General features: G+C 36.3%; 1 protein-coding gene across 4 annotated transcripts in view; it reads right to left on the reverse strand.

The window, feature by feature from the left end:
- LOC150077302 (tumor protein p53-inducible protein 11-like) overlaps nt 1-25,471 on the reverse strand; it is a 388,464-nt gene that overhangs the window by 154,721 nt on the left and 208,272 nt on the right. Inside the window, exon 1 of one of the 4 annotated variants that reach the window (XM_090385673.1) lies at nt 14,955-15,284. The exons of the other annotated variants lie outside the window; for them this stretch is intronic. Within the exon in view, the coding sequence (XP_090241799.1) occupies nt 14,955-15,046 (92 nt within the window). The 5' untranslated portion in view covers nt 15,047-15,284. Of the gene's footprint in view, nt 1-14,954; nt 15,285-25,471 lie in introns of those variants that run through there. 4 annotated transcript variants of the gene reach the window in all.

Genomic DNA, 25,471 nt, shown 5'->3' on the forward strand with positions numbered 1-25,471 from the left:
ACAGGTAGAATTCTAGCAAATTATGCTTGTTTGTTGTTTGATTTGATTTACTGACGCAAGGGCTACTAAGGCCATAATGCACCTATTACAATATTGGTTGGTACAGGCGGTGGATTCAGGTTTGATTGCATTTATCGTTCTCAAGAAGGTAAAGAGATTATTTATATCTGGTTGGTTTCTAGAAAATTATAAATTGACAATTCTAGGAACTTTGGGAAAATATAATTCGTAAATACCTTGCTAATTTTTAGATATCAGTCCAACTGGACATGTTCGTATGCCAGAGTAAAACAGTGATGGCTTACATGCCATAAAAGTATAAAAACTGCTCCCCTTGAACATTATGCACCACGATGACTCAGTTGATCAATGCAGTGGGAAACCTTCAATGATAGTGACTTACAGCATAACTAAAGGAGGAACCGATTCATTTGTTCAGCTATGTAAGTGAATTCAACAATAAGGAGAATGAATCAGCAGCCTTTGTATATTAGATAATGCTAGAATAAACGCAATAACCTGTTTCAATGACCAACCGAGGTTAGAAAGGCAAAAACAAGAAAAACACATGCCAGTATTTGAAGGATTTAGGAGTGTCACTTGGCAAAAACTTTATCATGAAACATTTAGAAATACCAGATGTCCAAACTGAAAGAGTGTATTTGTGCTGTATTTGAAAGTGCAGGAAGAGGAACGGGTGTCAGTTTAGTATTAGTAAGTGATGCAAGAAAGCAGCTATACATCATTCACCAAAAAAAAATGAAATAAATAAAATGAAAAAAAAAAAATAATAAATAAATAAAAACACATGCTTTCCACATTATCTGTCCACTATCCCCTCCAACAGTGTGTTTTTTCTTAAATTTATTTAAACTACTTCTAACCCTTATGGAAGTTTGTTTGAACAGTCAAGTGCCCACAAGAAAATAGATTTCTTTTACACTGAAGGCAAATTTCTGCACATATAATCTCCTTTATTCAAACCATTCAAAATATTATTATGCCCGTCCCCTTATGTGTGCACAGTCTGAGCAAGGAGAAGAATAGGATTCCATTGGCACTGAGCTTACTGCATTCAGAGCCTTAAACACCTTGATCAGATCTCTAGTGTAGTCTCCAGTGCTGCAGTTTGTGAATTAAAGCCTTTCTTGGTAAGAGCACCCTTTTGTCCCTCCTCACTAATTTTATTTCTCTTGTCTGAGAAATAGATCCAACAGATCCACATCCTTACACAAATAAAGCTTCCAAGACCTGTATTCAGTACTCAATGTGGTCTAACCACTGCCTTGTACAATGGGATAATCACCTCATTCATTATCCTTGCTAACACAATTCCTGTATATCATTGACAAAACTGCTTTTGTGAGCTAACCTAGCAGACTGGCTGCACTACTCAAAGAACTTCATCTGACTGCACAGTTACTTCCAGGTATTTTTTCACCACTACCTCAGTATCATACCACATAATTGGTATATATGTTATCATTTGCCTAATTTTTTGATCCTATTGCAGCAATTTACTCAGTGTACTCTTGAACCACAATGTGAATCTTTGTACTATCTGCAGACATTAAACTTGATATACCTTCATTGATATTATTAATAAATACAGAAAACAACAATGGACCCAGCACTAAACCCTGTGGGGGGGGGAACTCCACTAATAACTTTCACCCACAAAGAGCAGTGCCCAGACAACCCTTTGTCTTCTTCCTATTCAACCATCCCTTTATCTGTAGCAGTATTGCTATGGATAAATGCGTAGAAGTAATTCTATGGATAAATGCATAACCGTAATGTCCTTAATGCTCTAATTTTTATAGAAGTGTTTTTTGTGTCACAGTATCAAAAGCTTTTCCGAAATCTAAGTATGTGATGTCAAAATTATTTTTTGCATCCAGTTCCTTTGTTACTGCATCATAGTATCCAATCAGATTTGTCAGACGAGATTGCCGCTTAACAAATTCGTGGTATAACTGCATTCCTGTCTAGATGATCCAGTGACTCCATTATTTTCCCCTGAAACAGATGTCAAGCTAACAGATCTGTAATTACTCATGTCACCCTTCGATCCCCTTTATGAATTTTGTGATTAATTATTCAAGTAAATAGTATTTATAGGACCGTGGCAGCGTAAGTTTTATAGATTAATTTATCACTATCACTAGGATAACGTGTATACTTATTTAAAATTAAAAAATTCAGCCAGAATTGCATACAATTTTACATGGTATTTTCACTAAAAACCTCTTCTGAAATTGCAGTGGAAGCTTCATCATGCGATTAACACTGGTAGTCTGCCAGGAGTATTCTAAGTTTTTATGATTAGCTGGCCCTCACAATTAAGTGGGTCATGTCCCACATTAGAGATAGGTGCCATGCTATATATAACAAAGAACTGGTGGGTATTCCTGAGTGCGGAGTCCTGTAGCTGTTGTCATCACAAAATTTTAAGGGATGTACTTCGAGAGCATTATAGAAACCCCCAATTGCGTTAGATGGGAACATGTTCTTCAGACACACTAAATTGTTGACGGAATGCTACAGTAAAGATCCCACACGACTGCGTGTCCGTCTTTCCAAGTTTCGTTAGGTGATGACGATTGAAATCAATGGGGCGTCTATCTTCTGTGCGAAATTTTGCTAGCAACTGGATATTTCCGGTTGCGACCTGTATTTTCAATGGAGTTAGACCGAGGTTGGTATGGAGGACCGATCGTGAACGGTCGTCCAGCTAGCCAGGTTAGCCCATCTGAGGATCCAATATTCGAGCCCATAGAATCTGCTGAGCTATGCTTAAGGAGCTGAGGAGCAAATAACAGAAGCATAAGGTGGTGGGGATACCGGAAAGGGGCATCTTTTAATGTGTCATTAAATCCTTATGGAGCTACCTTACACCCACTAGCTCCTGCCTAATTGCCCACATAGCTGCGTATGTCTTATCCATTCGTCCTTGCACGAGAAGCGTGCAAGGACTATCTAAACCTGACCATACTGCATTAAAACTACATTTAATCTATAGATTTCTTTTTCCATAAAATTTGTGTGTAAAAAAAAAAATATATATATATATATATATATTGATTGCCGGATTTATATTTATCCGATTTTAATATAATTTGGAACGGTTCGAGAAATATATTTTTAAAAGGCTAAAATATAAAATTTCATGAAAATCCGCCACTGGAGACTCTGTTACATGTAGAGGGACGCATGTTGAAGACAATAGGAGCGTATGCAAAACCATAAAACAAAATCCTTTTTGTTTTATGGTCTTTCAGCTATATCTGACGAATACTAGACGTAATTGTGCAAAATTATGCAGCAACAATATTCTTATTAAAAATTTCCAAGCATTGTTACAATACGTTCATAATATTAATTTTAGTTACTTTTTTTCCCTGTGGCATGCGTTATTTCAGCTTATTTTTGGCACTCAGGTCGGAAAAAGTTCACTATTGCTGCACTAAACCATACGGATGGAGGAGGCAAGTCTCGATTTAAACGGGCTTTTCTTTTTAATTGATTTAGTGAATACGTGGAAGAACTTTAGCAGCTGCTAGAACGAGGAGGTGTGGGGTTTAAAAAATAGCGTAAACGTTATGGATTTTAACTTCGAAAATCTGGAAATTCATTATGCACATTTTTATGCACATTCTGTAATATGTATAAAAATTTTCTTACGCTGTTGTTACTTTGTATTGTTAAACTGAAGCATTCGGAAATCATAAATTAATTCCCTACATAATCACACGCAGCGATGGGAATTGAACGTGTCGGTTGAACTGAAAAATAAATTAGTCTTGAGATGTCCCTCGTGTCAATATTATGTTAAACAGAACAGGTTGTTGGATTTTTTGACGAGTCTTTTCCTGTGTTATTGTCTGTACAGAACTTGTATGTTTGAATTAAAATTTTTCGTCGTCACTGAACGATATTTCTTTCTATTAAGTTCCTATAGAGAGTTCGTTCCTACTGCAGTCTTGCAGATGATGGAAAGCCGAATTTCTGAAATCTTTCTTCAATAAGCAAAAGACACGCCAGAATTATAATAAATAAAAAACTGATACGGATTAGTAAAAGATGAGATTCGTTTCAAGCGGACGCAAAATGGTTGAGACGGATATTCGTAATGCTTACAGAACTTGAATAAAAAGAACCTCTAGAATGGCAACTTCAGTTTTCCAAGAAAACGTTAAAAGTAAACGAATGGCTGAAAGAGAAGAACAGATGAGAAGATTTACAAGGAGAAAGAAAAGGTTTTTTGAAAATGGAATAACACGGACAAGAAAATACCAGCAAGCTGGAAAAAAAAAAAAAAAAGAGTTTAAAGAACTTTCAGCTCAAAGCAGAATGGATTTCGACGTGTTCCATGAGTAGTCCGTGGAAACTTCGAAGATTACGGAAACAATGGAAACTGAGGAAGACATCCAGATGGATTACCTTAATGAAATGTTAAACCAGGATGAAAAAAAAAAACAGATAAAGAAAGAAATTACGAAAGACAGGAAGAGATAAATCGTCGCTCCTAGCAGGAGGATACTGTTATCACTGTGGAGGATCAGAAAGGCGATGAAAAATGGCAAGACGCCAGGAACTGACGACGTGTCTGTAGAGATGGCATGGCAGTGAGTTGTGTGGAAGTGTAACGGATAAAGTTTGCACGGAACTGAGAGCACGAGAAGAGGAGAGGCGTAAAATTGGAAGTCTTAGGTTGTTATCCCATACGACTCAGCTGGTGAGAGAATTTTATATAAAAATAATACAGTTGGTGTAGAAAAAAGAAGGCATTCGAGTTGAGATTTAAAGAAGGGGAAAAAGTTAACCGCATGACGACGTTTGTTTGTGTGGCGAGTTTACATCCACTGATAATTTTCTTAGTCAGTATGATATCTGTATCAATAAGTACGCAAGATTGGATAAGAAAAACAAACGAGAATTCGGAGGAAAGAAGAGAATAAAAAAGGGATAGCTAACAGAAATCGAGAAATAGAACGAAAGAACAAACAGTAGCAGAAAAAGGAAGCAAATAATCATTTTCATTTTATCATCTTTATGCCGTACTGCTACAAACTGAAAAAAAAATCTCCGATAAGTCACTTCAATAAATCAGCCAGATATAATCAGTTGATGCATAGACACAAACCCCACCCTAGAGCAATGTCATTCTGTTTGCATAATATTGCAATAAAATATGGGTAGAACTATTTCGTTTTAGCAACATTTTTGTAACTAATAATTTGCTATTTTTATACTGAAATAACCACGTTAGGTTTATTTATATAAACTTTCCTGCTTCTATGAAATTGTTCATTTAGCAATAAGACAATTACTGAACGATGTAAGCTGTAAAACCACTTGAGTAAGCATTCCTAATCCCTATAAATAACATATAACATTGAAGATATATAGCATTGAGGAAATTGGTGTCAGTATTGGTAGTGGCATGACGCTTATACAGCATTAGGAAAAAAAAATCCAGTAAAAACCTAAGCATTTCTAATCCTTTAATTTATTCAAACCACCCACTTCCACAACACCATATGGAAGTTTATTTCAACAACCGACTATTCTCTGGCTGAAAGCAAATTTTCATACGTCTATCCTGCAGCCAACCTTTTTCCAGTTTAAATGTATGTCCCCACTGTTGGCGTCGTCCTAGAGTAATTATTTTTTATTGTATTTGAGCGGTTCCTGCCAACCTCTGACAACTAAGGTATGACATGTAGACATGCAGGGCCATTTTAGTACTTGAGGCAAGAATGAAAAATTGCGCCCACAAAAAAAAACAAAAAAAAAAAAACACACGTATACATATATATAGTAAAAAGAAATAAAATGTATATAATAAAAAAAGAAAGAAAAATGAAAAAGAAAAGAAAGATATATATAATAAAAAAGAAAGAAAACAATATATATATAATTTAAAATAAAGAAAAAAAAAGTACATATAATTTAAAAAAAAAAAGGAAAAAATGTATATATAAATTAAAGAAAAAAAAACGAACTGCCAGGATTTTGAACACCGTCAACATAAGTTGATAACCAGACTAAGAGGTGACACATCCACTGAAAGATGGGACCAAAGGAAGTTGTCAGCATTCAAAATTCAAGGTCATTAGCAGAAAATTATCTAAGATCTAAGAGATCATCAACAGGCGGATTTCAATAAATGGTCGTGCTTATGCATGAAACATCCAGTTAACTATAACACGAAATAAGAGTTACCATGGCAAGAAGTAGATATGAACACCGAGCATCATAATAGCATAGCGAAGCAGTTGAGAATTTTAATGCCCAGAAGACGATCCTGTAGTCATAGCTTTAATCTGTATTGTAGAAGTACCAGGAAGCAGTAATTTACTTTTGTTGAAAACTTCAGTAGAGAACTGCTGTAGGACTTGCAGCGTTTACAATAAAAACTACTGATTCACCTTCAGAATAACCTATCACAAAATTCCGTAAACTATTTCTTGAATCAAAATAATTGTTGCAATGATAAAATATGAGACCATATTTTATCATTGCAACAATTATTTTGCAATGATAAAATATGAGACCATGTTTCTTCTTCACCACAAGAGCATAGTGTTGATGAGATCTAATTGGAATAACTTTTAGGTGGTGGTTAGATTTGGAGACAACCACCAGTTTACATTTTTCTTTGTTGCAAATGTGACTTGCGAGATAAATGAGCGTGTAACATGTCCTGTAGTACTAGTCTCCCAACAAGTTTTGCAGATGTTTACTAGTTAGTTCCGGATGCGACGTTTTTCTCTTTTAATATCAACTGTTACATCGTAGAAAATTCTTAAAATTGCAGTTTGAATTGAATGCTTTAATCTGTAGGAAATTCCTTTATATATTACACGGAGGTCGAGAGGTAAAATCCGGCTAAAACCTGCAGAGCAGCGGATGATACCTAGAGCGATCCGCAGCACGGATCGCTCTAGGGAGATCAGCTTAGCTTGTAGTTTTACTAGAGCAGCCCTCTGGAACCACCTCCAGACGCAAAGGAAACAATCGGAATGAATACCGGATTATAATAGAGAATGTTTTCCTGTTCAGATCCCACTAGGTACGAGTAATTCTCATAAACAGCAGCTGTAAATTTCTTGATCTTTATAATAAGCTTATTAATATGTGGAGTAAAATTTGGTCGATCATCCAGGAGGATGCCTAAGTATTTTAGCTGTGGAACTAATGGAATTTGTTTACCTTCAATTTTGATAATTAGTGCTCTTCTATAGTTGAGTTTATCCCTGAATATCGTCATTTTCGTTTTGGTTGGAGATATGCGCAGTTTGTTACGACTCGTCCAATTTAATACATTATGAAGCATGTTGTTGGCTCTTGCTCAAGCTCTACGCGAGATTTTCCAGAAAAGAGACAAACCAGTTGTCGGCATAGGCGATGGTATAGCCATCAAGCTGTCGACAAAGCCAGGTATCTAAAACAATGTTTCAGGAGAGGGACCAAGAACTTACACCTGGGGGGCACCCTCTAGAGACAGGTCTTGAGGAATGTTGCTGTTGATATACAATCTGGACCTATGCTGAAAGTAGTTACGAATAATCTTATACAGCTGCTTTGAGCAATTGGAACAGCGCAGTCAATCGAGGGCGCTTCCCCACCAGATATAGCTAGTTCGTAGATGGCCCTTGAGTTAAAAATGAAATCAAGGCATCCTCACAGGATTTGCCTTTTTTAAATCCGTACTGAGAAGGAGAATTTAAAATTTGTCTGTCAAACAGGTCAATCAGCCTAGCTGCAATGAGCCGTTCATGTAGTTTACCCAAATTAGCCAATAGAGATATGGGTCTGTACGCTTTTGGATCCGAGGTTTCCTTATTGGGTTTACGGATGATTTTACTTAATACAGTCATCCAAATTTCTAGGAAAATTCTAGCCGAAAGACACTTGTACATATTAAGGAGGATGCGGGGAAAAAGATCAGAAAATTTTATTATAACAGCATTTTCAATGAGATCAGCGTCAGAGCACTTGACGTTGATTTTTCACAAAGCAAATTTTAGTTCAGAAACAGTAAATAAACCTGTATCTCCAGGAGCGTGATACAGTGAGCTATCCCTCTGATTTTAAGCTATTCTGGAGAGTCTCTGGTAGGATCATCTTGAAGTATAAGCTCGTCGATTAGATTTACTGTATCGTGTAGTTGGTTGTTTCCATGTTGTTGTTAATATCAGTATTATAAATGTCGTGCGAATTGAGTTTATTTAGTTAGAATTGCCACTGTTTGAACTAAGTATTGCTAAGTGGTTAATTTCTGTTTAGCTATATAGCCTTCACATATTCTCTCCTTATATCCCTGTAAATATCTTCAAGTCTTACTACTGTCTCGGGCCAAGATCTGCGCTGAAAGAATTTCATGCCTTGTGAACGCGCTTACGCAATACTGAAAGTTCATTATTCCACCAAGGAACAGTATTAGGTCTGTCAGCTTTTTTCCCTCGCTTCCACATAAAAGGCGTGCTCCATATGCCGTCAACAAATTAATAGAATTCAGTTTCTCAGCAGTGAAGTCTTTTTTATAGAATCACGAAATTTTGTCCATTTAATGTGTTAAATTACATACTTTCTGAAAATCCTGAGGAAGAGAAGCGTGCAATAAGGATGCAAGCTGTAGGGACAAGTTGAAAGTAATTTCTCTGTGATCACTATTGGTAAAATCTTCATGTACAGACCAATGTGAAATTCTAGATGACGGGCCTGCAGTAGCGATATTTAGGTCTATATTGGATTCTCCATGCGTATTAGAGAAAGTGCTTGGCTGATTAGGAAGTTTATGGAGATGTAGATTAAATATATTCTTTCACTACTCATATTACAGGATAGCAGTCGAGGCGAAAAACCTATTACCAATTTGTGGTCTTGAATTTCGTGCGAGTATTGAAACGGAAGGTAATTCCCTGTAAGGTATCCTCGTATGTAAAGCCATAATCTTGTAAATTTTTGTAAAACAGATCATCCGCAATGTCCTCCTTAATTATGTCTTTTGGAACATCATAGATCATTATAGTTGAGCTTGGAAACTTTGGCCTGTCAGGTATGATCCCAAGATATGCAAGGGATTCCGATGTTGCTATCTTCTCAAAGTCTTGTTGATTAGCTGTTTCGAGTATTATACTTTATTGCGAGTTGTACGCATAGATTTGATTCTCACGTTCTTTTCTTTGAGTCTGTACTACTGTCTCTCTAATATCTTGACATGTCTAAATCGCACTATTCTGAGGCACGCATCATCAACAGACAGTTTGTTAGAATCTTTAGAAACACCTGGGATGGTTGTTTTCTTTCTAGAAGAACGTACAAAGAAGACATTGAAGGATTCATAGTGTTCTTTATGGCATTCCTCACTACCTTTGTGTAGAAACAGAATTATTCTTTTATACTCGATAAAAAGTTGGATGATCACGAGAATGCAGTGGGCTACTAACAAAGTTTTCTTAAGTTCTGATTTGTAATTCTTCGGTGCTAACTCGCAGATGTTCGTTTTCAATTATGAGCGCAGTGGTTATGGTCTCTAAATATACCCATTTTTCCAACCCAAAGTTGGAAGCTGCTTTCGTAACTTTACTTGTCTTATTAGTAAGATAACGAACTACAGCTTTATTCAGATTGGTTACCGTTCCAAAATCAGAAGAAATATCACAGTTTGTATTAGCGTCGTGAGAAACACTCGTTTTATTGTTGAGAGCTTCCTGTGAAACACAATCTTCATCAACTTTCTCTGGATTTACATCTGTTCGGATAAGAGTATCCCTTATTTCTCGATCAATATTTGGTAGTATGTCTTTGTCCGTTGGCGTCCCAGGAACAGGGGATGGCAGTGGGGGAAAATACCCAATATCAGAATGCTAGTTACTTTTGACATCAACATCCACGTTGTCTACTTACATATAGCAAACATTTAATGAGTGCAAGAAAAGTTATGTTCCGTAAGAGAAATGGAAGAATGCAGTAAAGTAATATAAATACTAGCAGTTATTTTTTGACAAAAATTGTCACTGTCTCACGCACCCGGCAGAAAGTAGGTCACCGAAAATAAGATCTTCACTTCGAGTCAAAAGTAAGGACCCTGTGTGTTTCGGCTGTTGACCCGTTGACCCCAAGGCCATAACAGTTGACCTTGTGCTTCACTGCAACTAGCAGAGTATCTAAAAGCATATGCGTATCACATAGGAAAACTTTCAATAAAAAGTTACCTGATGTCAGTCTACATAAGATTAGTTGAAAGTCGAGATCAGCATCCAGTAAGGCATCTGTTAGTACAGTATAAATTTTATCTTCATAAGCTAGAAGAAAATTCTTAAAGAGCTGGAGAGCGTATAAAGCACTTGACTACACACTATACGAGCACGCTCACTGCCACAGCAACTGGGGTAAATTCGCTCAATCCTATTTAAAATTCTTAAACTCTTCAGTCAGGTCTCGTAGGTACCTGGTTTGTTTCCAAACGCTGAAATTTACAACAGAACTGAAAGTTTTTTTTTTGATAAGAGAGAGAGAGAGAGGCCTTTTGTGCCTCTGGCTAATCTTTTTCTTGCCCTTCCTTGCATCCGTTTCAACAGATCCGCATCCCTCCGAAAATGAGGTTTCATACCCACATGCATTACCCAAGATGAAGCCTGAGAAAATTGCCTTATACAACGGGATAATCACCTTTTTGTCCGTGCTAACAAAATCAAAATTCCTGTATATCATTGACAACTCCCCCAGAGCTGGCATAGCAGCCTGTCTGTACTGTTAGAGAACTTTGTTTGACTGTGAGAATAAAAAATATCTATGGTGACCCCCAGATCTTTATCATTCTCGACAACCTTGAGTTTGGTACCACCCAGTTGGTACGTAATTCTGGGATTGCAGCTACCCGTGTGTAGTACCTTATATTTGTCGTTCTTAAACCTTTTTTGCTGGTTTATTACGCTTTATCCGTTTTTTTTTTCAGCCTGGACAATTTGCAAATAGGCAGTCGATTGCGACTGTCGGTGGAGTTTCAGAGAAAATGGAATAATTCCGACTTGTTTTGTTAATTGATAAAATAAAATTCAACTACCAACTCACAAAAGGCTTCTGCTGACTTAGGAGCCTTTATTCATAAATATAATAAATATTAAAATGCCTTAAAATTTACAATACAGGAAGACTTTTTACACAGATTAAACAGTAAGTATCTAATTCCAGATCCAATCCTGACCCGCTTCCATCCGTTACAGGGAGCCCGCGGTCGGGATGAAAAGCACCCAGACTGAAAAGGGAATTATACAATCTTGACGCTGTGATTTTCTGTTACTTTCCGAGCATATTCTTTTTTTTTTTTTTTTTTTTTTCCCCTGTTCCGGGTTGTGCTCACGTTCCGATTTGCAAGAGCAAAAAAAAACTAACTCACGGAGGAGGTGGAACCCTACCGGCAGCCCGAGTAAGATTACCTAGCCCCTATTGAGTAGGCGTTTAGAAGTTCTGTACTCTTCGTTGGGACTCGAACGCAGACTGCCCAAAGAAGCGTATCGTGCTGACTAAGCTATCCCAGAGTAGAAATATTTAATTAATAGCACTAAAAATATGTTGATACTAAAACACAGCCTTAAACCTCCTTGACAGTATAATGGTTTCGCCTCATTTCACTCCTGTAGAGAGGTCTAGATTCGAATCCCGTCGCAGACTGGAGGAATTTCTAAAAGGGAGAGAAGGATTCCTTCGGCGACTTTTCAGAGTGGTTTTTTAGCCCGCACTAACTTGCAAATCGACCCCTGAACACATACAGCAACAGATATAACACCCAGCGGTGAAATATGGCCTAAATTGCTGTTAGGCAGAAATTTAGTTCACACCCTGTACCTGCTTCCGTTGGTGCGGTTTTTGGGCGGACAGGTGGGTTCTTAGTGCATCATTTACTTTAGTCATAATGCGTCGATAATTCGCCTTGATCGAGTATTCTCAGTAAAGTGCATTAACGGCTGATTTGCATGTCTGCATTCCGGACATGAACGGGGATATAACTAATGCCAGCCCATCCCGCCCGAATACATTCATTTCCTTCAGAAATGAATATGGCACACTCCCAATCTGGTTAATACTGCATTCAGCAATACCAGTCCGCATGCCATCAAGCCACTTCCGGTGCCAATATTCGGGAGTATTATCAATGATGATCGCATCGTTCGGAGAAATATCGTAGTTTTCCTCCTGAAGTGTTCAGCGATGGCGAACTCAATATGATCGACTTCATTAATAGCAGTTATGTTTCTTCGGAGAAAATACAAAATTCTCTCATTTTTAATTTTTCTTTATTCCTGAAAGAATTTCCTTCTTTCAGGAATAAAGAAAAATTTTAATCCTTTTTTATGATAAAAAAGGATTAAAACAAACAATTTGCTTTACTATTAAATTACAGTTTTAAATCCTGAGAGGAAGGCGGAACAGGAAATATCCTCCTCGAGCTAATATTTCTCTTTACCTCGGCACGATTAATGTGTTCGCAAAGTAGTTTGCATTACGCAACAGAGTTTCTGGTGGTAGTATAGAGGGAGTAAGGACGGTTCCAGGTCTTTGACCGCAAACGTCTGCCAAAAAAAAAAAAAAAAAAGGAAGTAAAATAATAAAAAAAAAAACGAAAAGGTAAACATATCTGAGAAAATTACAATTTAACAACTCATTCCTGTTTGTAAAGTAAAAGATGCACATTTAACCTGAGGAGGGAGTTGTGTTTTTATATCCCAAGACTTGTCGAATTTTGGCCCTATTCCAACAATTAAAAATACTTCAGGGAGCTGGCCATCCGTAACACGTGAAAATAAACAGTCAGTGACGTACGAGTCTTCACAGTCTTCCAGAAGCCCATGCATAAATGCCTGCAGGTATAGACGAGAGAAGACTAAATAAGATTCACAAATGGATATTTCAGCTTTAAAAGTTACTCAAGTTGTAATATTTAAGTTAAGATGGAGAAAAATCTGATATTATTTAATTTTTATTACGCTTGCTTTGAAAATAGCGCGTACATAATTTACTACTTTAGACGTATTTTTGATGTTTCTGAGTTAACAAAAAATGATGTAAAATATCATGTAAATATTCTTGACTTTTTATTCTATAAGAGTAGAAATTCTAGTTGGCGATTACCAGAGATACTGTAGATGTCGTTGGGTTTCCTTTACAGAGCATTCGTATTCTCTCTTTGTGAGGCCATTGTGGAAAAATATTTACAGCAGTGTTAGTAAAATGTTAACGCCAGTCGGCTAATCGATAGGTCACCTGGTCACGACATGTTCGCTATCTAGACATTGCTTTGAGTGGTGTGTCTATCGCCTGTGGTCAACAGTAGATAATGCGTGTATCCCGTATACACTAAGCACGCGACACTAACTACACAACGAAGTATACGCTAATACTGAAGAATATCTTGGTAGCGTATTCTCTCACAGTGTTTCCCAAGGAACTTTGAGTTCCGTTATTAAATTAGGCCAGATTGTCTAAGACAATGGAGGCGCATGTCGACTTCTTCGCAGTCAGAGAGAGACAATTTGGAGTTAATGGAATCACTCCCGATAAAAGGACCTAACGTTCACGAACGCAAAGCTTTTATGTTTATTCCTGCATAGGAAAACTCATTGGGACATTAATGGACCTAATAGTACCTTGCAGTCTAAACCTTGTGTTTTGGACACAGAGGACAAATTTTATCTCTGCATTAACCGTTTTCGTAAACACCGAAACGTTGGAATGAACTCAAAAGAAAAGTATTGTTATTAAAATAAATGACAGTTTCAATATCAGTGACAGAATCATTTAACACAATATTATCACTTATAGTAAGCATAATATATGTTAATGTCATCATTCTATAGACCTTTAGTTCCAAACTAAACTACCTGACATTTCTACTACCTGAAAATTCTCTCTGACGGCAATCTATTTGAATTTGCTCTGAAGTTGTCAGTAGAAGAAAAGTGATGATATTTTTGATAAGTTTTAGGTGTATGATTTTCAACAGAAGGTATTGCTGCTGATGTGGAAAGTAAAAAAAAAAATAATCCAGTATGTGTCTAACTGAGCACATTTACCGGAGTATATAAAAGGATCTTAATATTCTTATGTGCCCCTACAGGAGCCGGTCATTCAGTCAAACATTTTATATCTCCAATATTCAAATATCGACATTCAAATTAAACTCGTGCAAAATCTGAACAGTCGAAATAAGAAGGAAGCATAGCAGATGTTTTCAACAAATAAATCTCTAAAAATTCATCATCCATCCGTGTGGCTCGCATCTTGTCGGATATTGGAGGAATGCTTAAAGGTCAACTCAATCGGGGCTGTAGTTGGTCGATCCAAACCCGAGAGAGAGCAAAGTTTTTTCCTAGATTTTCAGCTCTTACAAGTAGGTCCATGCAAGACTTGCTACTAGCATAATACAGGCGCGAAAGACAATGGAAACCACCACTAAGTCTGGTATTCTGGTATCTGCGGTCCCTTTGCACTTGGATCACGGACCATTTGTAGGAGGATATACTTAACGAAAGAATGTAGCATATTCTGGTAAAACAAATTTTTGGCAACTCATGTTTCCATAGTTACTTGAACTTTAATGCTGTTGTTTAATTTAGCGTCTTAATAGAGTGGTCGTTGTGAAAAAGCAACAAGTTTTATGATTGTCAGTTGCATGGAGGGTGGGTTCACGCTAACAACCTTAGCGTATTCATGCTAACTGTTAGCATAAATACGCTAAGAACTTTTACTCGGGCGATATTGGAACTTTTACTCGGGCGATATTGGTTCACATACAACATGGCAATGTAGAAGCCGAATAAATAACAAAAAAAAAAAAAAGAAAAAAGAAAAAAAGGCAACCTTTTCTGTACCAGCTGTACTTAGCATAAAAATAACTCACTAACTACATCATTAACAGATTAAGTAAGATTGTAATCTCTCACCCAGGAACATCGCCCTCCTGATTCCAAGAGGCGGGACACCATAGATCATCATGAGTTGCATATACGATATTTTCCTGTTGATCGGTTTCCATAGAGACCGTTAAACATTCCCTATTCAACGGCACCGTGGGGTTATGGTGTTACGGAAGGAAGGCTACTCTCAGAGCTCTTTCATTTTCACGCACTCATCCACATCACTCGGTAGCCTCCGTGGCTTATTAAACAGGCCGGTCTCGTTAAGCTTGGCTAGGGATCTCCCGCGACCTGATTGACGTGCCAGAGTTGAGAGATCTCTCCGGCAGACAGCTCGTGTTCTTCTTTTTCATCTCCTTCGCCGCGATTGCCCGCCGTAAGGATAGTAGAGGGCGCTAGCATCTGCTGTGCACACGAAAGCCGCTCTTAGTTTCGACAGCTAATAAGAATCAATGAATCGTTGCATGTACACACTGACGGGGTGGGATTACACCGGACTACTGGGACTTGCTTTTCGCGGGTCTCGGTCGTAGGAAAACCTGGAAGTTTGGGCCACACCACCGTAAATATCAGCGGACTGAGGTATATCAATAAATAGGCAACTTGTGCACCTCATGGATTGGTAAAAGTTAGCTGTACTTCGAAATGAATTCATGTTGAAAAGAATTGAAACCACGAGACATGAACTAATTGTTTCGATGATTTGTTGTTTGGTTTTTAGGAGCATTAGCAACTAAGGCCATATTGCTCCGGGAATATGCGGCGGTCATTCCCTGACCTTTCCGCATCCTCCGTATTTAGTGGTGACCAGCTCGAACCCCGGTCTAATCAAGAAGCGTGTGCAACGCACTGCTGTTGTTTCGATGGAATCTGATATTTCATCATAGTAGATGAGATATTAGATTTCATCTATGATGATTCTTATTCATCCGTAATCATTTATAAGAAAAAGGCATTACCGAGAACAGTTACAAGTAATGATCAGATAGCAAATATCTATTAAACTAATGGTTTTCACACTGGTCGGTAGTGGGACGGATTAAGAGGGAGCGCAAGGAAGTTCGTGTGCTCGTTTTAACTTGATTATTATATAGAAACAAGCTATGTGTATTTTAATATAGTAAAACTTCCTTTTAATAGACTATATGGACAATACTAATTTTATATGGGGGATAAAGCCCGTCTCCTAAATCCGATTGTCCATTAAATTCGCACTAAATAAATAAATAAATAAATAAATATATATAGTCGTCAAAGTGCCAGAATGTTATAAAAAAGTGTGGTACTTTGAAATAAATCAGTTCTGTGGAGTGGAAGAGCTTGAAATTTTGCTATGTCGTATATAGGAATGGAACCTGTGACTGAAGCTTATTCAGAGTCTGAAAAGCTTTCGAGTACGTACTCTCGCTGTCACCCTATTGATGCCTGACATGGTCTGCAGGTTGATGAGAGGTAAAATGAAGAAAATCCTTGCTCCCATGCACTTTTTACCATGTGAATATAGTAAAGGACACAGTACACGCGAATTTAGTTTCTTCATAACAGCAGGAACTGCCTAACAGCAAGTTCACGTTCATTCACTAAATACCAAATTCTTTTGCAGTTATTTCAACTTCAAGAGAACAAAATGAAAGTCAGTTAGAAAAACCGAAATGCAGTATATATTTTGATTTTTCTATCTGATTGTCTGATACTGCATTGATAAACGAAAGAAAAGACAGCCTTATTAACCGCTGAGTTAAACTTATTTTAACGTTAATTAAAATATTTTAATTGATGGTAAATATACTATCAGCCTGAGGCAGTTACATCAGTGAGTACCGTACAGACGAAAAACCTAGTTCAATGGGCGCTGTTCGTTATTTCCATAGTCTGTTAAATCGAGGCTCCGTGTTGAAAGCGTTCAGTTTCCGTGGTATTTTAAAGTCTTGTCTGTCTGGTATTAGTGAAACTATTATGCTAAGTGACTGAAGTAGATAACTATAATTAACGATAGCCTGTTTTGGATTGCGAATCTTGATTAATATTAAAAAAATACTGGAATAAATTTCGTGAAAACAGAAGTAAAATCACTTTGCATAAATTACTAATTTATTATTATAAGCCTCAATGTGCTCTAGTCTTCTTAGGAGTGCATCAGGCTAAATAAAGTTGAGAAACAATTATTCCCAAGTTGACAAAGCTTCAGTTCTGTGTAAAGTGGGATAGTCTTAGTTTTTTTTATTATTATTATAATACAGTTGATAATAATTGTCTGTATTATATACAACGGTAGCAAATAATTATTTGCTACCGTTGTAAAAATCACCGGAGGAGTTCAAACTAATTCTAAAATGACAGCTAAAAGAAAACTTCAAAGTTAATATGGCAGTTTTAGTAGCAAAAACCATCCATCAGTATGGAATTACAGGACAGTACAACCCCTCTTTATGTTGTTTAATGAGTTATAATCATTAAAATCTAGTGTCTCGAGTAATCTTTTGAATTATGTGTTCTCTGTTCTCTTCTTTCTTTCCCACTGAGCTCTGAATATCCTTATGAAAGTGATTGTTGCCATAATTCAGAACACTGTTTGTCATTAGTTGTTTTTAAATAATAGACAGAAATTGAAGTAAGTCAGTTTCTACAAGTTAAGTCAGATACCAATAAAGTTTTCTCTGATGTTTTCTCTTTCACTCGTAATTTCAAAAGTCATTATGCAAATGTATGTGTGCGATGTCCCTTGTGACTAATCTCTCTCAAGTTTTAAGCAAAGCAGAAGTTCCGAAACTGATTAAAAATGTTTTCTCGGCGAATTCAAGCACAAGGTTTAAGGAGAAACTTATTTAAATTTGATCCAGCTAGAGAATAAACAATTAGCATGATTTTCAGTGGCTGCTGCTCTAACTAAGTACAGACTTGAGCAAACCTATTCGGAAGTATTGAGTACTGAGAGATGTAATCAGCAGGTCTAAATCTGTGATAGTTCAAATCCGTAATCAAATTTCTGATTACTGATAATTTAGAGGAAAGGACACAAAATAATGTCGGAACCCACATTTAAAGCTACTATAATAATAGCATGGGTTTATTAAGTACTTCCCGTATTACCAAACTCAAAGAGTCAGGTAAAACGGGATAGTTTTTGCAAGTTTTTGTCATTTTCGATCGTAGACTAGTTTATATACATTTTTCTGCACGATTATAAAGAGAAATATGTATAAAGAAATATGTAAAAAGAATACATATTTCTGTTATACAGAAATATGTATTCCCCCTTCATCTTTCTAGCACACTATTGACCTCCTCCTCCAACTTAACAAATAAAAGAGGGGTGGAAAATAAAAACTGATATTGGCAGAGTGACAGTTTCATACAACTGAAGTTTTACTTTACCGCAATGTAATTAAATAATACAGAGAAGCAACCACTACAGGGGCAACACAGCAGTAAGTGCAGCAGTAAGTTTAATGCAAAGATAGTAATTTTCAAATTGTATGGTAGTAATTTCTTCTTTTTTAAACTTTCAAGAATTATTCATAGGTTTTACACTTCAGCTACAGCTCAGATGGAAAACTCAAACAACTTACTATTGATGCAGTACTTCTCTTCCTACTCAAAATGGGAACCCTTACATAAAAAAAAAAATTGAATGAAGGCCTTAAGATTGAATCTTGGTATTGAGTTCTGAAGTACCTAATCAATGGGAAATAGCAAACTCGTTAAGCTAGTACAATTTTGTTAGGACACAGTTTTTTCTACAACGCACACTCCTTACCTAATCAGAACATTTTTATTGCTCGGAGCGAAACGAATACTCGAAAATTTAGCTGGGCATATCCTCACGTAGTAGCGAGACTACTGCTGCTACACCTATTCACTTAATACACTGATAGATTTCAGTGACCATACAGAGATTTATTACACACCATTGTCAGCCATATATCTTCTTTCATGTGCACCTACAGTCCGTATCAGAGACAAATCAATAAGCACACACACACAAAAATAGCCCATATTAATGGAAACTGAAGAATGTCTGTTATAGTGCACACTGTATACTGAGTTTCATGTTTTTTCATAGTTTTTGTGCACACACTTGATTATTTACAAGGAAATATAAGGTCAATAATAATTTCAGAGAGAGAGAGAGAGAGAGAGAGAGAGAGAGAGAGAGCGCGACTAAATCATTTAGATATGAAAAGAGAGGAATAGAGAATGACGTGGGGCCATTTATTCATAAAGCAGAGGTATAAATCAACTTTACAGGAAAGTTAGCCATTCACTGAGCGTAGTAGAAAGTCAAATGGTCTGAACTGTATATAGAACTGCAATCCCCACAAGTAATGTTAGAAACTGCATTAGTGAAGTAATTCACCAGCAAGACAGTATACTGGGCAACGGAAACATTAGGACACGCTTCATGTGCACAACACACTTATTGGTAAGTGAAAATGTTACGATTTCATAAAGTCAGTTGTAGACGCAGATGGTTTTTCGTTGTAGTGAAATCGATAATTCTCTGCCCTTATAGATTACTACGCTTATTTTCAAGTGCATAAAGGCCTCAGTAGAGAAAGTTTGAAGGGAAATGGGCTTGTAGGCTCTGGATTATTTCTAGATATCGAAGATATTGAAGTCTGTTTATGGTTTGTTATAACTGCCTTAATGGAATAAAATGGGAATCTTATTTTACTGTTTTAAGAAATAATAAAATAAGTTACTTAACTAAATTTGAAGACTTCACGAAGTTATATTTTAGAATCCGTCTTGTAGCCATTTGATTTTTTCAGTTTCCGAAGTCTTGGAAACTGACTACAGGAATATACTCTTGAAATACAGGCTTAAAAAAAAACACGATGACCGCTGACCAGTTAGCTTCCTCAGTTTAATTTCTTTCAAAATGAAGTATTTAAGAAAAAATAACTGATTATTTTTATTTCTTGTTATCAGAAAATAACTGATAACAAGAGGGTCAATTTAAAATTATGTATAAATAATATTTTTACATATTTTGGACGTCCTCTCAAACTGGTGTACTTTTTCATTGAAATGTGTTCATCTCATTTTTCTAGGTATTCACGAGTCGTTTTATACTTATCAGATGTTTCGCCTTTAAATGATATCATTCTTTCATCCTGAATATTTCAATCAGTTAAAAGTTTGCAAGTATACTTTTTTATTATATTTTTCACTTGCTTTTCAAGCAAGGGAGTAATTTTTCTTCATTGTATAAATCCAATTTTGATCATTTTAATCATTTCTTACCTTCTCTGTCACCTATTTTGGGACATTGAATTTTTAGTATTTGTTTATTGAATTACTTCTTATCATCATATTCCAATACTAATATGCTAACTACAATGTGTATAATATGGAAGTATGCTTTATTTAATGATGATTCAGAAATGTTTGGCGAAGGCTTTTCTTCTTCGAGAAACGATGCCTTCAACACTGAAAATTTTTTTATAGTCGATCGATCACTTGGTAGAAATTTAACCAGCGAGTTTTTGAATAAGTTAATACCTTATAGTATGTTACATCTACTAAAGTAACAAACTATTGTTTGGCCCATACTTCGCAGTTTGTAAAGTATTACAATTTTTTGTCACAATCTTCATATCATTCAGCAACTAAAGGCTTAGCCGAACCATACATTCGCCCCCCCCCCCAAAAAAAAAAAAAAAAACTCCAAGTGCACATGTATCCTGCGATTTTTGGCCTAGGCGACCTCCTAGTTGGTCTATATGGAAGGACGGCCGTTGACTACGACCACTTCCACACTGTAAGAAAGTCTCCCAATTTCTGACTGTATTGCATTGTGCAGAGAAATGCGATTGCCTTTTATGAAGTCGTATTTGTTAGATCTAGTTTGAGAATTAAAATGAATTAGTGAAAAACAGAGGTGATAAAAAAATGCTGGATAAACCACGAGATTTAAATTTTCAGAAAACCGGGACATTTATCTTACCAGGAAAAAAACAATCGGGACAATATATTGAAAACCAAGACATCTGGTCACCCTAGTTTCACACAACAGCTAATTCATATTAGAAATCCATCCTAATCATAATTTACCATTTTTTGTTTTTCATTCTATGTACATATGCATTTAGATCGCTGATGTTTATATGCACGTACCAAGCATATGACTCTGTATAACACTGTCCGACCAAAACGAGGATGATATCTGGGCATTACAAAAATAGAATACCCACATATTTTGCGTTAATTAGAAATTGACAAAGTTTATGACAGTACGGCATTTGCTTGTGGTAAGAGCTATGTTTAATTAGTTTTTTCCCAGTCTTGTATTCATTAAAATTTTGATACTTTGTCTCGTATTGGTTTATGATTGTTTTAGTCAAAGAGTGCTGAAGCGAACACGTTATCAATTATTTACAGGGCTACGACGAACGATGCGTATGCGAAAGTTTGATTCCACTCGGATGTATTATTCACATGTGAAGGTAAATTTCTTGTTTACAAAAATCTCTCTTGTGGCTTCCCGAATTTTGAAATAGGTTTGTCTCACAACGAACACTCTGGGGTACAGGCTTCTTCCAACCCCATCGAGTAAGAGAACGTGCAGGATATATAACCATCTACCTTATATACGAGAGATGGGAGCCCTTGGGAAAATATTTTATTTGAGGATGGGAATCTTTTCCTCGCACACAATACAAAATAAAAACCATTACAATGTTTCTTTTACGGCGTCGCAATGTGACCAGTAATAAAAGCAAAGTGGAATAAACCAGTGTGCAGTTCCGGTCCATGAAACCTGCAGCCTAATGCATATGAGCATAAAGTCGCGCTGAGGACACTGCAACAATCTGACCAAAACAATGTATTTTTGGCATCGGGCCAACCCATTTAGGCACCATGGATATGATTTGCGACAAGAATTATATATAGTGCCTCTAATATTTGTCACCAGAAGTAAAGTTTTCTAGAGTTGCCATCCGAATTCTGAACAACGCCAATGTATAAGGTTCGTTCAAATGCCACCGTGAATTGTCGGCAGCGGTGAGTGGTAGAGACAGCAGCGGCTGTCGCCCACGTTATATGATGGAGTTCACCAGGCACAAAGTAGGTAGTTGATATATTTCATTTTTATCGCTATCCATTCTGCTTCTGATAGCGTGCCGTATAAATCATTCCTAAACAGCAAAAAAAACCTTAGGCTTATAGTTGCGGCTTACTTATCACATTAAAGTTGAAAGTTAGGGCGAAGAAAAACCAGCGGGGGGTGGGGGGAAGTAAGCAGGAAGAAGGAACTGACCTGAACAGCAATTGGCAATGCTCTATCTCTGTCTGTTATTAACTAATTCTGTTTTCGTAACCATGGTAAAAGTTCAACAACTGGTTTCGATTTTTTGGTTCATCTGCTTCCTCTTTCCTTAAACCAAGGCCGTAATGTAATTGGTAATTAAAATATCGTTAATACAATTATGACTACTCTGCTCCTCTCTTTTACAGTAAGGTTGTTATAAACACCGCCGAAACACAATGCAATTACGTCAAAGCTGTGCAGTTTTTCAAAAGAAAACAAGAGAAAAGGATAGTGGTACAAACTATTTATATGAGAGAGTATTAGAATTTCTCTCAGCACAAAGAAGACTGAAGATAAACAAATAACACTAAAGCTCTTTCCAGAAGCACGAAAACAACCGTTTATCTATGATCATTCCAGCATATACAAATTATCTTAAACAACAAACCTGTTGAAACAACGCTATACGCAATTCTTGACCAGTAATGCAAGAGATCACTTCAATTAATATTATTCAACGCAACATAGAGAACACTTTTGTACTACAAACCATATACTGTATGAAAACAATTTACGATAAAATACAAAGACATCCTGAGCTGTAATGCCATAGGCTTATTTATACAAAGATTATGCTATGTACTTAAAATAGCAATTCCCAATAAGAAAGAAGTGTATGATAACAGTGTATTTGATATTATAATAAGGATTATTCACATCTAACACCCGATATTATCCATTCTGTAAACAGGACTAGGTTTGTTAGAGTAACAGAGTTTTATAGTTCAGAGATTTATGCTAGTTTCAGCGCAACATATTCACAGAATTTGCAGCCACTGGGCAGGATAATCAGCTGTCTTTTCACAGGGGTGTGTGAAAGAATTTACTCTTGCTTTCACACTCTAATACGCATTCTCACAGTACTCTGCTGTTACTGCTTTGTCTTATGAATTTTAATCTAAAGAATACTAAACTTATAATTGTACCACTAACTCCTAACATCGCACACATTTTCAATTATCTTTCAATAAAGTCAAAATTTCAATATTATTCCATTATCTAATTAAAGATGCGAGTATTATAAAAGGTCAAATAAGTTTGACGTTCAATTATTAGTTTATTTAATCACTAAATTATACGCCGTTTTATTTGTATCTGTCATCGTTCATATCACTTCCTCCAATTTTTCTGTCAGAAAAATCAAGAAAATAGAGAAAAAATGCCTTCATATAGATTTTATCACGTGTACCCTAAGTAATAAACATGCATGAAACTATTTTTTCCATTGCACTACTTTCCACCATTATTGCTGTTTATAATATTCTGATTTATAATATCAGTTGGTCATTTGTACAATTTCATCAATTGTTTAATTTCATATTTGAAAAAATAGCTCATTAAATTCTGGTAAAAGGCTGAGCATTACAGACAATTAATATAAAGCAGTCTTTTTATTGAAATATGCAAAATTAATTAATAAAAACAGATTAAAATGAGTAATTTCTTGTACATAGATGAGTTAAGTATAATCATGTGTAATCAATGTGTTGATTATTTAATACTTAAAACAAACGGAATAGAGGACCAGGAAATAAATGTTGAGTGGGAGGAACAGGCAGTTAGAAATAGTTAGAAGAGAATTTAAGCGTGCTGTAGTGAAAGGTATCTGTTCGAGAAGAGATGGAGAATCAATAACAGAGTTTATGATATTGTAAACAAAAAAAGACCCATGGAGTTGTCTGAAGCAAAAAGGGACGAATAAAACGATGGCAAAGTGCGTCATAGTTTCGACGATGAAAGGCAAAAGGTTTCTAAAGCATAGGGATTTAATGAATTTGATTTGAATTCGCTCAAGTCTATGAGAAAGGTATTCTTATTGTGGAGACCAATTAATATGATATAAAATAATGTGTAATAAATGTATTATTACAATATCAACATCCAAAATGGATACCCGCGGCAGATGAGGGAATTTATTAAAATCATAAATACGCTCATGAGTGCTTCTGTGACAGAGATTCCCATCCGCAATGCGTCTATTGCCCTAATTTTCCTATATTTCCTGTATGTGATGTCTCGTTTCATATGATTTTCAAAATTTGCACCTTAATGGTGAAATTTAATATTAATTTATATTAACACAGTAAAATAGTTGGCTGTTGGGTTAAGTTTTTTTCAACAGTTCAATTGTCCCGTGTTCCTTATTGGCTTTCTCTATTTTCTTATTTGGACACTGCTTCCTATTTTACTGCAACAGTTTATCCTGTTTTTAATTTTAGTTGTATTTGACACCCTTGGTGATGTACTTTTGAATTCTAAAATGTTGTTTTTTATATCTTTATGGACCAGAAAGCCAACTCCTCCACCTTCGCTCCTTTCACTGTTTCCATTGGTATATAGCAGATTTCCACTTGATAAATTTAAGTGATTCTTTTCTTCTTGTTTCAGCTAAACCGATGATATCCAAATTCGCATTTTCTAATTCCTTTTCCAGCTCTAATATCTTATCTTAACTGATGAGTGATCTTACGTTGTAACAGGCCAAGTTCAGTTTCCGTGCATGGCAGCCTAGTCGTACCCAGAGATTCTTAGCACCCTCTGCTTCCACTCTGATCCTCTCGCTGCCGTAAGAGGGGGAGTGAAAGGTTTTGCGAAAGGAAAGTAGTTGCTCTTGACATTTTAAAAGGCTTTTACCGTGTTTGGCATAAAGGTCTTCTAAATAAGTTTCCATCTTAAGGGTTGCCAACTATTTTTGTAATTGGGTATCCAATTTTCTCTCTTTGACTGTCTTCTGCAGGTGATGCCAAAATGGCTTTCTGTCTTCTAACTTCTTCACTAATGCTGGTGGTCCCTAAGGTTCAGTTCTTTCTCCCACTATTTTCTTCTTGTATAACAACGATCTTCCACTGACATGAAATGCTATCCACAGTTTTTCTAATGATAACACATTGCGTTTCACCTTCCATTTTGACAAACCTTTCCCTGCACAAACAAACTTCAACTTCTCTGTTAACTGCCAGCAATTCCATAAATGCTGATCGCCAGGTAATTTTCCAATAGAAAAAACATAAATTAGTTAATTTCAATCCTTCTAAAAGTCAGTCCTGTCTTATATCTCGCAAAAGGAAGTTGTTATGCTTATCTTCTATGACACTTCTAGACCCGATCACATATCTCTATTAGAGATTACCCTAACTTCTAATTCCACCCCCTCTCGGTATAAACACATCGTAAATATTGTTTCCCCTGCATCTAAAAAATTGGGTTTTCTCTTGTCGCTCTCTGCTTT

Source organism: Mastigoproctus giganteus, chromosome 12, assembly GCF_048544385.1.
Source record: "Mastigoproctus giganteus isolate SK-2022 chromosome 12, ASM4854438v1, whole genome shotgun sequence".
In the NCBI taxonomy this organism is placed as follows: domain Eukaryota; kingdom Metazoa; phylum Arthropoda; class Arachnida; order Uropygi; family Thelyphonidae; genus Mastigoproctus; species Mastigoproctus giganteus.